Here is a 15,741-nt window from a genome sequence, read left to right on the forward strand (position 1 = left end):
TCTTTGTTCAACTGGTTTCGATATGATATTAATTGGAAACGGCCGAGTGGACACGCCGATGAATTTTAATGCAGCATAGTTAATAAACATAGCTGAATATTGCGTGGGTCGAGGGATGAACAACGATTCAAACGACGTGGCACGTGTCGGACGTACGGCAAAGAAACGGCGAGGAAACAGAGGCAAACCAAAGTTTTAGTAGTCAAGTAGCGACTATGTGCACTATGTACACTCGATCGACCGCTGAAAAGTTCGATTACGTTGAATCGACACAGCGATCTCGGTACTTTATTCGCCGAGTGACCGCCGAGTCTCCTCTCACGATGAGATCCGCGAGGGACTATCGATCAATCCGCATTTCCATTTCGTCCCCACGCAACCCTTGAGCGAAGAATGGAACACTAGGGCACAGAAAGACACTACGACTTGAATACCAAATAGTTTTGGTGACATTTTGCGATTTGGTATACTGACCGCCTCTCGCCTGTGTTCTCGCTTCCACCCTCGTTGCTCGCTCTTCCTTCTTTTTCCTTTCTTCTCTCTTCACCCTTGATCTATTTCGCCGGACACCCTCTCTTCCAACCGTCCTGGAATTTCTTTTTGTACATGTCCGAGCGGACGGCAGCGGCACGATTCCACCGACGAGCCGTGTGATATGCATAATGCAATAACGAGAGTGGGATAAAATGCAGATAAAGAAGCCCGCGTCAGTAAGGAACGAAGGGCGGGGGCGGACGTGCGGTTTTTCGAGCTTCCTTGATTAACGCGCTGCTCTGCATAAAATTGCATGCAACTCGCGAGCCGAGCGGTCGCGTATGTTTTGCAACCCCCGGACAACTACGACGACGACGAGCGGACGACACAACCGCGGGAAGTGTAATATAAAACGCGAAATGCCGTATCATCGCATCACAATATTATCGTGAAACGCGAGACGCGATAATTAACTCGTAAACGAGCGGAACGGGAGGCGGTGCGCGGGGAACCGAATTTCCAGCGGAACTTCGTTAAATTCAGCATAATTCAATTATTATATCGTGCATAGTTATTCTGCGCGCGCGTGCGTGCGTGCGTGCACATGGAGTCTCCGTGCATGTGGTAGTAGCAGGTACAGAAAGAGATAAGCATTGCCGTGGCTTGTCTCGTTAAAAAGTCTAATTTGCCTTACTTGTAACACCGAACTTTTCTGCGGCTTCGCGTTTGTTCGTTCGCTTCTTCGCTCGCCTGCCGTCTTCCTCCCCTTTCTCGTCTACTTAAATTGCTTTCCTTGTTGCGGCAACGTCTTCACTTTTGGCCGTTTGTCGTCGAGCCACTCGGTTACGTACGTAACCGAGTTTGTGTGTACCACGCGTACGTGAGCCACCCTGTGCAAACGCTGGCACGGAACGTCGCGGAAATATATCTGTAAAGGTCGAAGGCACGCGACGCTCGCGCTGTGGAATTTTACGCTCGCGAAATGCTCGCCGATGTCAGTGAACCTGGACCAAATACTGCGGTGACTTTTTCCGCGCTTCCCTAACTGCAGCAGCTATGAAATCTCGAAGATATCCTACATTCGCAATAACGTGCCCGAATGCGCGATCTCCCGTGGACAATCCCGGAACTACCCTCGGCTGAGAACGATAACGTAACGCGCGCGATCCAAGCCAATGTTCAGCCTCGAGAGATATCTTGTTCTCTAAACTTTATGATACTGTGGAAATAAAAGAGCATACTCTTGTAAACTGTAACGTTGTCGTTGTTATAATTCTTATATTTGTCACTAATGATCTCTCCATGTTGCTGGAAAGAAATAAACTATAAGAAAAGGTATAGAGAAAAACACGTAATAGATTAACGATATCAGCATTAAATTAGTATTATACTAATATAAAAATTTCTTGGGCAAGTTATGTTATAATTGAATGTTACAATTAATTTCATATGTTTTTCGTGTAACAAGTGATAAGCAAAAAGACCGTAACGACGTAAAAACGCGAAGGGATTACGGTTGCTAAAAGAGTAACGCCAAGCGGCTGCTACTTCCAGCTCGAGTCGAGCGGTCGTCCGATGAATTTTCATCGTGTCCTTCGCATTTCCGTTTCCCATCTGCTTTCGCATTTCCCCAACGATTCAGTAATTTTTCAATTCCTTGCCCGTGTTTGTCCGGAGAAAATTCATTAAATATCAATGTCGGGAGATGGCTAGTAGCGGAGGGGAACCGAGCAGCGCGACGCAGGTAAACGCGTTGAGAGGGTACTTTTCATTTCCCGTCGTCCGATCCAATAACTACCGTAAAATGGACGTAGCTGGTAAACACGGGCGGTTGATTAAGTGAACGGTAATCTTCGCCACAAGATCTGACTGCTTCGTCATGCTTATCCGTGAGATTTGATTCGCGCGCACGGCTATTCGTCATCCCTGAATTCCCCGCTTTCCGGATCTAATATTTCCGCGCGCACAATATCGGGCTGCCGTATCGCATCGCACGTACATTTGAAGGGCTTTCCTAAGATATTACATCCAATCGGACGCAGCCGTTTCCGGACAATGGGAAGCGCATTGCAAATACCGCGAGGAGCGCGCGAGGCGAGGATCTTGAAAGGGTCCGCGCTGAAAGGGCACAATACCACGGACGCTCAACCGAAATCAGACCCTTCGCCGACGACACGCGTCACCGTGTGTGACAGCAGATAAATCGATGGCGACGAGCGACCCTTAAGAATCAGATTTTCCACACACGCCGCGTCGGTTTACTCTGTAGCCCCGGCGTGACCCAGGGAAAGATCGCAAGAGGGAGAGGAATCGTGGAAATTTGAGTTCTCCTCCCCTGAGGATACGGGAAGAGGGCGGCCGCTTCGACGGCGACGAGACGCCGTAAAAGACTGTAGCAAGCACTGCGGTACGAAGACGAATGGCTAACCGATAGGATGAGCCGGTGGAACGAACTAGTTCACGACACGCAACTCGTCTCCCTCGAGTCGCCTCGAGTCGTTTCTTCTCTCTCGACCCTCCAAGGTGCGAGGACGTGCGATTTCCTCGACACGGGGCGTGCAACCACGGCTGCAAACCCTTGATCTAAGAGCCGAAAGGGATTAATCTTTATCCGACCGAATCATGCTCCGGATTGTTCTTATCTCTGTGAATAAGAGTGGAATTAATGGGCTTGTGAATGGGAATTATTATCGGATTTACGCGAGTTTACTTGAACGGTTGTTGTTCACTTGTTCAGCGTCTCTTCGAGTGATCTAAAATATTTAAATATCTTCTGACTACGAGCGTTTTCCGCCTTCTCCCGTCTCTTTTGCGCTGAGAGTTTTGTCGTAAAATACAAACGCGCGTATACGCTTATGCGTAAAACTCGTTTCGCGTGAGCATTGTTGGGCGTCGGAAGTCGTTTACGTCGAAATAAAAGTAGTCTCCGGAAAGTCACCGGCAGCAGTGTGAACGTCGTTATGAGTGCTCTTACTTTGGCAACACTTTAGACAGTGAAACTTGTCATAATAATACGACTTCCTGTGTGCCGGCAAGTTAGATCCTTTTCTCGCGGAGGAAAACTTGTAAAAACGATGCTGGCAAAACAGTCGTTCGATCACGCGTTTCGAAACGTGAACAATTGGAAGGATTTCCCGACAAAAAATAATCGGAATCGTCATTTCTTGGTCTTTATCGGAATTAATAGAAGATACGATTTATTTCTGTGGTAAACTGTATATAATGTACTTATAATTGTATATATTATAATAACAGAATATCTTGTTTTTGTATTAAATAATATATCTTAAAATAGTAAACATTTTCATTTGATCTATTTTTATCTTACGCTAGTAATACTATATATAATGATGTATAATGACGTAATGATCTCTAATGATATATGTAGTAATACCATGGACTGTTTCCGTATCGCCATATGCTATTACTTTCTACGAATTTTCAAAAATAGATTGGGTTTCTATACCATATTTTTCGGATGAGGTATTTTTACGCGAGATATGCTAATAGCACGTTAATTATTGCTCACGCTGAAAAGCTTAAACGTGATTTCGAATTAATCGATCGAATGCAGAAATACAGAACACGCAAGCCGTGCCCTTTGACCTTTTGCATCCGCAATGCATACCGCATTCGCAAATGGAATCAAATTAACCCCGTCCATCCTAAGGGGCGTAAAAGCGCGATGACTTCGACTTCGGAACTGTCGACCATCAAGCATTTATGCGCTACCGAATGCGCTCCACTTCAGAATGATAATTGCTAATTGAACTTGTCGCATAATTAAGTATTCAAGTTCGTCCGGAACGGGAACTCCCGCGAGTAATTACATCGTTCCGGATTCCTGCCGATTTACGAGGGCGCCTCGAAAGGACGAAACCCCACTGAAATCATAGTTCATCAACGAGATACGGGGCGCTTTTCCCTCAAGCTATTCTCTTTTTTACTATTTTCATTTTACATTCCAGTTTTTAAAATTCTCTCGTTCGCAGAAGGATTACGTTTGCGTTCGTCGCGGTCGACCTGTCGCTGGAATGTTTCTCAATCGGGGACGACTTGCGTAATCAACGGCGACCGGTGAGATTGCGAATCTGGAAAACTGTGCATGTGTAGATCTGTATACACGTGCGGATAGTGGAGGGATGCGTTTCTCCCGCGATGTTTCGCTCGAGTGCACGTCAGCGGGAGGAACGCTAAAACCCGTCGGTGTTCCCGCGATAATTAACAGCGCCGCTTAATTAAGTATCGACGACGCAGAGACTGATACACGCACGGGGCAACGCGGAACGCCGAGTGTGTTCGATAGCGTGCATCGCCGAGTCGATACAATATACCGGACGAGCGCGGGGACACGCGAGCATTATCAGTCGCTCGCGCGACTGATAAGCTACGAGCGGTTTCCAGTCGAACGCTTTAGAATTCATCGAATGGAACGTGTCGATTCAGCTACCGCGTCGCGAAATGGGGTGCACGGGGGAAGGGAGAGAGAGAGAGAGAGAGAGAGGAATAGATGGTCATCGCTTCCTCTCGCGTGTGCGCACGCACGGAACGCATTCGTTTTTCGCGCGCTTGCCTTTCGCGATAGCGCCGAGTCTCCCGAAACCTCGCGAGTCGCGTACGACTGATCGTGCCCGGCGAATCGGTTGGTCACGTGACCGAATCGGAATCGCGCGGCGAATTATCGCTCGTGATTTCACGCGTTCTCTGACCCATTTTTCTCTTTGCACACTTGCAGATTAGTATAAATGCGATTCTAGGGACGGATTGACGAGGAGGTGCGCACACCCGACGTCTATTCTCCAATTCTCCGCTAATTCTCCGGTTTCGCGAGCGCTGTCGGGTGCGCGCGCCGGGGCTTTAATGGCGCCCGATACCGAGTTCATCGCGTTAGAGGAATATTTGATGTCGCACCGGGATTAACGCGCGCCGAATGACGAAAAACAAGAAATAATTGCAGTTTCACGTGCAAAAGAGAGAGGAGGGGGGGGGATAATAGTCGCGTACTGCCACTTCGATGATCGCCATTAAGCGGTATTGGATTCACTGCCGCCATTACCGCCGATGCGTAAACGTTTAATTTTCTCCGTAACGATGCATTTAACGCCGTGCAAGTTGCGATATTTCCGCAGCGATATTTGTATATTCGGGAATCTTCGACGGTTTCGTTTTTTCGCGCGGAAATTTGAACGCTCGGCGATGGTTCCCGCGATTTTCGCAGGTGCAATCTTCCGTGCGGGATCTATTATATATCGTCGCCGAGAGCGCGACGATAATTATAGATACCAAATAATAACGAGGGAATTAAATATCCCGCACATTAATTGCGTCCGCGTGCACTCCCGGGTCACGCTCGAATTATACGCCCGGGCTTTATTTATACACGGTTGACCGCCGCGAATGTATAATTTCAACTTTCCGCGCTTTAATCCTCGCGCCAGCATCAGCAGTAATCGTTCCGTTATGCCCGTCACAAAGCTAGCGGCCGCGAATGGAAGGAAAGAAACGGAAAAAAGAAAAAAATATATATCGAATCAACGGTATTTCGATAGTATTTTGCGAATTCGCTCCGTACGATTAAATACCGTGTAATCCGCGCAGTCGAAATGCAATTTGGCGGTCTGGGCTAATTATCAAAGTGCCGTTAACGAGCAATGAATTATATCAACGTATTTAGCGATTCGTAATCCGGTGCGCGCGGTCGCGGCACTTTTGTTGCGAGCTGGGTGAAAAGCACCACCCTGTTCCCAATTTTATTGTGTTTTCGGTGCACGCGCCACAGAATTTCGCTGACAACGTCCCCGTAAGCGTTTCTACCAGCGTTTATTCAACTGTGATAGCAACGAAATTAACGTAACCCGGTTCGACTGTTCGGGATCGGACTGGTTTTGCGCATCGATGTGCGCGCGTACACGCTCTCGTGTGAATATGTTGCGAAATATTCCAGAAAAAAGATCTCTGTCTGATTCGAAACGCGCTTTGAAGTACCGAAACGTGGTTTCGAAAATATAGACGAGTCCGGCAAATCGACTAGTCTGACACAGATTCAGTCCCACGCGCGAGGCCAAACTTAAAATAAGTGCAAAAACGTCAACAAGAATTTCGAAAATTTGACATTTTCATGTTTCGCAACAGATTATCTCACGTAGTAAATATTCGATCGCTTTTGCAGCCTGACATTTCTGCATCTATTTTAACATGCGATCGTAAGTATAATATCTGGCACAATATTACTATTTCATATTTAGATTAAATTTGCGAGAGTTGCTGAGAATTCGATACAAGAACAGTCAAAAGAAGAAACTCTTGAACTCTCAGAAATGCTTGCGGAGAACGGCGATTCAGAACTTGCCTTTCGCTACGCAGCTCCGTTCTCGATGACGCGTATGAAAACAGAAATCAGCCTGCAGTCAATCGCGATTAGCAACGCGGAGGCGGCCAACACGAAGGAATCGACGCGAGGCGCGGATCGATCGCTCGTTTAATCCTGAAAACTCAATTAAGAGCGGCGCTAAGCGCGTCGGAGTACCGCCGTGGCGGGCGACGGCTTCGCAAGAAAATCTATCGATCAGCGGACGAAAAGGGAGTAAGGTGAAACCTTAGCTCCGTTGTCGTCAAGAGGCAAACGAGAAAGAGAAACGCCTCCAAGCGGGAGAAGGCTGATGGCGCTTGAAAGCGGTCGGCAACTATTCTGCCCAACTATTGAGGTATCGAAAATCCGAAAATTAGGCTCCTGAAGATCATTAATTGGCGCTAGTTGGTTAGCCGAAGACCGGCTAGTGAGCTCGCTTTCGCAACGCGGAAAGTTCCGGGATATTGAGGATTTTTGGGATCACGATGATACGCGAGTTCCCCTCGGGAACTCGTACGCGGAACTCGGAGGACGCGATAAAAAATGTAGGAGGTATGGATAGAACGCTGCGAACTTTGCGCGATATTGTAATCCTCGTGAGAAGCTTATCGGATGGGACAGCATGCTCTCGCGTGTACTGTCGCATTCGTCCAGCTAGCATAGCTGGTGGACACATATCCGGACATACACGTGAATAAAACAATGCGCTTCCTGTTCCCAAGCCCGGGCGCGACAGCGGCAATTAGCGTCCCGGTTGGCAATATGCACATAAACTCGCGAAAAATATATACGAGAAATGCTAATATACGTGCCGGTACACACAGCACAGCACAGTGTTTCCTCTTCCCGACCGCTGAAAGCCAATGCTGCGCTAAAAGCGTGTTTTGCGCCGGTGATCGCCGTATTTACAGCCAGAGGAATATCTTCTCCACGAAACAGTCTGGCCTAGTCGGCCATATGCTCCTTTTCGAACGAATAGGAATCTAACGTGTCTATTATGTATGTGTTTCTGCGTGATGGGTGTACGGATGTATAATCTGACGTCACGTTATACTCGCGTTTCAAATTTTCGTAGTCGTGCACTCAAGTTAAGTTTTCCGCATATACGTTTCATGTAATTTTATGTTAAGTGAAATTAATATCAGATGTGTTTCTCTCCAGCTCAGGTAACATGTTGTGGATGCAAAAAAGAAATGTTTGCATATCTCGTATCTTTTAGGATAATTTTATCCGAGACAAAGAGATATATCACTGCAAGATGTTTTCTCGTTGGGATATTTTGTTTGCGCTCGTTCAAGATCAGTTATTTGTATCAGAGATATCACTTTGTAATGACATCTTTCTGTTTGTGCAAAATTCTCGCACGAAGATGTGTAAATATTCTTTTTATCTGCCGTAAATGACTAGACAGTAATTTCTGCACTGAGAGAAGAAAATAATTGCAGTCATAATTTAACTTGAATTTGCAGTAAGTCTCGGTGACAACAATATTGTTATGTTCACTTCAATTATTCGTATTATAAGTGCTTTTACACTGCATTATGTTTAATATAATGCTATAACATAATATGTATTTTGTTATAGCATTATATGTAGAGATGCAAAAAATAAAACATGTAAAGTAAGACGCCAGATACGACAGTTTCGATCTCTCGATAAATATCGTACGATAAGAAGCGAGCGATAAATGTCTGCAGCCATAATCTCCTAGCGCGATAAGACAATAAGATCTTTGGGGCGATTCTGGCTGAGGTGTAAGACGCTACTGGCAGAAATTTTCTACGAATCCCTACGAAGGGACGGAAGGGCGTGAAGTCATCGAGAGGTAAAAACGGCCTCGTGGACAGTTCGATCGGCGTAAATGGAGATTGCTGGGATGAAATTGCGCTGGTATAGACGCAATCCCGTGGGATAAATAGACCATTCGTTCTCGTTGACCCAAAAGACAATTGTCTCAAGATAAACCCGCTGAAAATCGGCAAATCAGCGAGAGACATGGATCGAGCTGCGTCATCTACACGTGAACACTGTGCATTATGTAATCCAATAACGATAATAAAAATCTGATAATACGATCAGCATTACGTAACTTGAACAATCATAGGATTTGATGGAAAAATATCGGGTTGGTGCGGAAGGTTGTTTTCATCGCTTTTGTCAATTTACACTCGTAATCTTTCTTTGTTTTTTTTTTTCGTTTTAAATCTATAACGTTCGTAATATTATCGGAATAATAATTTAATCGATAGTGCCACGCGCACATAAATCTCTCTCTTTCGTATTGATTCGAATTAGTTTTAAAATATTAAATCTCAATCTCATCTACAGATCAAACAAATCGAGTGGCCGCGCAATTATATGACAAGCAATAAAACGGTAATTTATGAAGCTAGCAGTCAGTAATCTGACATTTGGTGAAATAATAATTTCGAGTGTTTCGTACTTATACCAGCGCTCAATTTTTCGACCAATTACATTATGACAAACGCGCGTTGAACACACTTTGTTGACGTCGCTTTAAATCTCGCCCCCCGGTATTTCACAACGCGTGTTTTACGCGATAAATTCAGGACCATGATGATTATTCACGGGAACAGATTTCCCGTACGGTTTGATCCGACGAAGCTGGTCAAAACTGACTTCTAAATGATGTGAAAAATATAAACCTTCCCGCCATATATTCCGTGCAATCCAGATTGATCGCGATTTCATCGATATATAACATCGAGGATTACTCCACAACGTTGCTTCACTAAAATTCCGAAATGAGATTGTAAAAAATATATGTCGCATAAATTATTCATCGAGCGCAATTATCAAAAACAGATGCATTCACGCAATCATGACAAAGTCACTTCGGAGCATTAATTATCGGATTCATGCGGAATCTAAGCTTTCACGTTTGCTTTGTGTACGGCGATTTGTATTTTTCACTAAAATATGCTGTCGTGAGTCGAATGTTCCGATTTCTCAGATATGCTACATGTTTCAGGCGAGAGAAAGAGAGAGAGAGAGACAGAGAGCAATTTACTTTTCGCCTTTCCATGGCGCGATCTCATCTCGCCCAGCGCAAAATTGGGTCAGTCTTCTTACGCGGGATTTGTTTAAGTCAGATAATTGACCAGTAATTCGATGAGCCTTGCCACGACGTAAAGCTCATCGAAAATTTGCCGCCGTTGAAAATTCGCACGCGATATTTGATTCTCCGAGAGCGGACGGTAACACGGTAATCTTGCTCGACGTCGATCCCAATAACTCGCACGTCAAGCAACATAACGATACGTCATGACGATACGTCCATGGCTCGATCGATGTCTTCGTCATACATGTTCACCATTCTGACAGATAATGCCGTTTTATTTATTTGCTATTCCCGGCAAGAGCGAAAATACCGTCGCACGAATTAATTAACATGCCTTGGCGCTTTATTACTTCAGAGGAATGACGTTCATATTTATCGAGAGAAGGGAGAGTGAAAATATATTAATAGATATGTTAATAGATTGCGCGTACATTCTCCAAATACCGTTGTAATCTCTTTACGCACAAACAAATATAAACAAATATATAGGTATATAAATTTTATTGGTAACACAATGCAAATAGTGATTACAGAAAGATTATGAACAAATACAATTTTCCTCTAATTGTCATTCTCACTTTGATGAAAGTTCTATATATGATCACAATTACATTATATAGAAGTGCCATAAATTATTTCGCTCGATACAATCTTCGATTACCCCCAGCGGATCTATTGGAGCCCAGAATAAATCTGCTCGTCTATCTGCATCCGGCGGGCTTGGAGAAAGGGGAATGCGCATAAATCGTATTTGTACGGTGACAGTACGGAATCGGTATGCAAAGGCCAACTATGCGGTGCGCCGCGTCAGGTGTCGCTGCGCGCGGGAAAACCAAGAACGCGGGATGCACACAAGGAGGGGTCAACGGTGGTTGACCCGCCACCCTGAATCCGGCGCGGACCGGGGGTGCGGACGGACTCACGGTATGGGCGGAAGCCTTCGAGCCCGGCGACTATGGCGTTTCATGTCGGCCGTGTGTATCGTAAATTAACGGGAAACATAACTGCAATACGCACACGTACACATACACACACGTGCGCCCGCGCGCGCATAATGTGGCTCCGAAACAGCATCGTCGACGAGCCTTTAAACCAGAACGTATCCACTTCGCGCAGTTACGCTCTTCCGTCGAGCCCTTCCCGTCCTTTTCGTCAATGGGGTTGGGGGTGAGACCCTTCCCATCTTTCTGTCCCCCCTTTCCGTCCTCTTCCTATTCCCCTTTCCACTCAGAAAGCCGCTCTTATCTACGGATTGCCGCGTTCCCTCCTTATCCTCCGCTCGAATATCGCTGCAACTTCTCGAACAAGGGACGTCTTCGGGTCGCCGAAACTTCCGCGGCAACTCGTATCCGTCCGGCATGACCCGGCGACCGAGGTCCTCTTGGAAACTACGAGGAGCGAGTTCGGGATAAGGATCCAGAAAAGCGAATCCCGGGGAACGCTCGTGGATGGGTATATCGGTTCCCCGGGACCGGGGCGGTGGCGCACTTAATGACAGACTTTGGACCGGAATTGAAGGAAGCATTAAAATTTAGCAGTGCACGAAACAACGTAGCGGATAGATACCACGCTAAAAGATGTTGCATGAAGCGATCCACAGCTTTTTTGTTCTAAATGATCTCAGCGATCGTCGTAGGTTCTCTCAAGATGCGTTAGAACTTCGTACATAGAACGTCATACGTAGTTACGTTTCTTATATTACGTATTACGTTTCTTATATGACATTTTATTAGTTTATCTTGCGCTAGAGAGAATAAGGGAGAAAGCAAGTTATTATGCTTTACTTGTACAGTTTCCATTTCACGGGAACTGCTCTGGTTATACACACGGACTAAGAGAGATGGCTCATTTGTTCGCGTATCTCGAGTGTGCATTTATCAAAGGAGAAAACTTGCTTACATGATAGTCTGTGCCAGCGGTACCTCGGAGAACTCTTGGTCTTGGAAACGTGATTAAAAGTCCTGGCCGATATTTCGCTAATTAGCGGCACGCCAGACACAAACGAGCCACTAATTACACGTCCCGGCGTAATGGCCAGTCTTTAACACAGGCACAGAAGATTCCGAACCAAGTTCAAACAGCGTGAAATTATTCGCGACTCTCACAGGCTTTTTGTTCTTGCTTCTTCTTCGTCGTCGTTGTTCACGTCTTAAATCGATCTGCTTTCCCTTTGCAGATGACGCTACAAGTATCATGGGTCCGGCACAGGGACGTCCATTTGCTCACGATTGGCCGTTACACGTATACGAACGACCAGCGATTTCGAGCGATCCACAACGCCCATTCGGACGACTGGACGCTTCAAATCAAGTACCCGCAACACCGAGACAGCGGTATTTACGAGTGCCAGGTCTCCACGACGCCTCACATGAGTCATCTAGTCCATTTAAACGTAATCGGTAAGTTATTCGAAGTAATTAGATTGAACAAAACTATATCTGACCGAGTCGATATCTTGCTCTTATTGATTTCAATTTTAATACTCCAATAATGTGCTGTTTGATTCTACTTTATTTTTGACAGTTAGCTGAACCTCTTCCGATATTATTTAATCGACAGATTTATCCTATTTTCGAATTCATCAGCGAATTCTGTTTCAGTCTTTCTGCTTTTTGGTATTTCTAAATGAATCTAAATGAATTTGAGGCAAAATAAGATCTAAATTAAACCTATAGTTTCATATCCAAAACATTAAAACTTTGATCGAAAATACTTTCAATTCGGGTTAACAGCGTGCATGTAGTTATACATGACTGAATACTAGATATATTATATACGGGCGATTAAAAGATCGATATTCTTCTTAAATGATCAAAAATGTTGCGATGATAAGAGTTCATGGCTAGCTGTTGCCATGGGTTTCGCTGTCAGTATCAACGCAACAAGACGAAGTAAAATTGGATATTGGACAGCGAGTTAAGTACGCCCGAAAAGACGCGAGGCAAATTATCGTTCCCTTCCGAATATTAGCATTGATTATAAGACATCGCGAGTTGCGCGCTGCGGATTAGATTTAACTTCCGCCCATGCGGTGTCCCGCGGTTCCCATCAAATATTAGCATGCGGCCAGCGCGCGGGAATTCCCCCTAATTACGATAGTGTACGCAACAATTAGTTAATTCTAATCTAAATCTGCCCTAGTTACGTAGCGAGTGCGCGAGATTTAAGCCGAGCTTAAAATCTGGCGGAACGCCAATTGAACACCTGGGATTGCTTGATACCGATGTCGAGTTAAGCTCTGCCCGCTCTGGGTAGGCTCTTCCGCTGCTGCAAAATTATTCAGACCAGTTTAAATTTCAACAACAAGATCTCCCCAATCTTTTTGTCTCGCGTTTATCGGCGTTTCCGGTGAGGAAACGGATACGAATGTATCCTCGTCGAGTTCACATGAATAATCATCCCGATAATGCCGACGCACGTATCTCGACGTGGACGCGAACGATCCGCATGCATCATTCGCGACGCGATTTAATCACACGAACTAACGCGAAGGGAAGTTTGCCGGATCGGTTAAGTTACGAACTTTTCCAGCGCGCCATATCGCGCCCACGGCGCGCCATGAAAAACTTTGCCGATCGCTTAAACGTCAGACCGAGAATTTATCTACGGTGCGGTGTGCGACGAATTGATTTAAATCGTCTTGGGGACAGCGCATGGCTGCGCATCTCCTCGCCTGTTTCCTCCGTTGCGACACTGTCATCGTCATCATCGTCACGGTCATGAGTCGCGAGTCTCCCCTTTAAAGCCGCGTCGCCAAAGAGCCGTTTCTTTAAATTTCGCCTGCATTAAGGCGAAAGTGAACGAGGGGACCGGAGTGGTCGTATTTCTCTTTTCTCTCCTCTTTCCTCCTTCGGCGTCCGTTACATTCCAGTTGGCGATGATCCCGGAGGAGAAAGGAAGAGGGAAGAGGAAACACACGGGATGAGATCCGGCGGCGAGAAGCTCGGTGAGTAAAACGGGGGCTCGTTTATCATTTCTAGCCCTGACCCTTAACGCAGCGGCTGAACAAATGATCCTCAAAGAGCAACGGCTGTACATACACACCTTCTTGAGAAGGAGGAGGAGGAGAATCACCTCCTCTAGAGAACATTGTACCCTTCTTCCGCGTAGCGTAATTACTCATCATCAACGGTAAAGACATAGGCAAGTTCGGGGTTCGCTCGCGCTCGCTCGTAGTTACAACAGGTGCAACAAATCTGAACTTGCACCGATAAAATCTGCGCCGCAGACCGTTAACCGAATATCATTGTCATTGATAAATAGCGACGCGAGTCGAGCTTGCGCTCGCTCGCTTGTCAGTGCTCCTCGTCCACGTCGTTTCTCGTTACGGTTAGCATCCGCGATTCTTCTTCATGTCCGTGTATCTTCGGTCTACGTCCTCTTCAGAACTAGGACGGAGAAACCGCGAAGACGATCACGTGGGAAGTACAGTCCTACGTCCTCGAACCGTTTTGCGAAGCGATAACGAATAAATTTCACGACTCGCCTCAGTGTAATCGGATCAACAGGCTCATACCTTCAGTAGCCAATTTAAAGTACTTACACGTTTACGAAATCTCGTAGGGTTTTTGTTCCCGGTCGACAGGATACAACGAGAAAGTGTCATAAATTTTGGGAGCGCGCTGAGGAAATAGGAACTTCGTGTTTCGGGAGCTCAAGTTATGATAAAATAGTATTCCAAGGGAGAAGGTCTTCGTTACACTTTATCCTTATATCTACAAATCAATTAGCGCCGCGTACGTCGTCGACCGATATTATCCGCAGCAACTATAACGACTAATATATCTTCCGTTTAAAGAGCAAAGTTTTTTATATCTTATTGCTATTAACACGTTATCAGGCTGATACCGCGCTCTCTCATAAAGTTAACGCGGCAAGCTCCTGCCAGAAGTTGTGTATGGATTATCGTTCCTTAATTATTAGCCCCCGCTAACGATTTAGTATCAGCCTAAGCTCGTCCAGGCCGTTATTAACAGCGTAACTTCACAATAGATATCTCGAATTAATATCAGCGGACTAGCTTCGCGGGAACATCAGTAAGCTGATTACAGTCGAGGGAACTTGCGGGTATCGCCATTTAAATGAATACCGAACTTTCTCGCCGCCAAACCTTCCGCAAATATTTCCGTTTCCCGGGACATCCACCGGGCTTAAAGCTGTGCCGGTATTTACATTCACTTAACATCTCACCCGGGGCTTCTCGCGTGCGATGTTTTTCGCCGGTGATTGTATTTGTTCACTTGTTTTCCAAGCGCTACTTTCAGCTGATATTCGCTATTAAGGCTTCGCTCAAAAGGTGTCGCCGCGGCCTGACTAATTGGTGGTTTTCAACGCTTTGTATCTGAAAAGTATGTCATTGAAGGTGCACTGAATGTACGAGAGCCGAGAGCTCAGAATGCAAAACAGCGTTGCCTTACTTTCCGTCCGTGATAGTATATACAGTCACCGTGCCAGTATCCGCGTACTAAAACACACGACGGTGATGTAACGGGGTTTATTTTTCTAAGTCAAAGCACAATAGATTCCACGGCGCGATTTACGAGTCCGCCGCTTACATTCTTCAAGATTTCGTTTAACCATTGTAAATAAAATTGCTCGACGACTGCAAGTATTTTTCTTGTTAAAGTACCGCGCGGCGAGAGGTATCGCGCTTCCTCTCTCTCTCTCTCTCTCTCTCTTTTGTTCTCTTCTGCCTTCTTTCGCCTTCTCTGGTTCTTCTTTTTATTTCGCCCGTCTTCCGTTGAAAAATTGTTTTCCAAGCTCGCGCCTGTGATCGTAAAATGTCTTTATCATTGCGCTCGTCGTTATACATCGCTTGCCTCCGAATTACCTTTTG

The 15,741-nt window shown here is 45.7% G+C and overlaps 1 protein-coding gene across 2 annotated transcripts in view; it reads left to right on the forward strand.

Annotated features, from left to right (window-relative positions):
* The window catches only part of LOC105279235 (zwei Ig domain protein zig-8), a 286,077-nt gene that overhangs the window by 180,877 nt on the left and 89,459 nt on the right, over positions 1-15,741 (forward strand). For both annotated transcript variants that reach the window (XM_026969560.1, XM_026969561.1), the window contains exon 4: positions 12,082-12,304. In XM_026969560.1, the coding sequence (XP_026825361.1) occupies positions 12,082-12,304 (223 nt within the window). The remainder of the gene's footprint in view (positions 1-12,081; positions 12,305-15,741) is intronic.

Source organism: Ooceraea biroi, chromosome 5 (genome assembly GCF_003672135.1).
Source record: "Ooceraea biroi isolate clonal line C1 chromosome 5, Obir_v5.4, whole genome shotgun sequence".
NCBI lineage: Eukaryota > Metazoa > Arthropoda > Insecta > Hymenoptera > Formicidae > Ooceraea > Ooceraea biroi.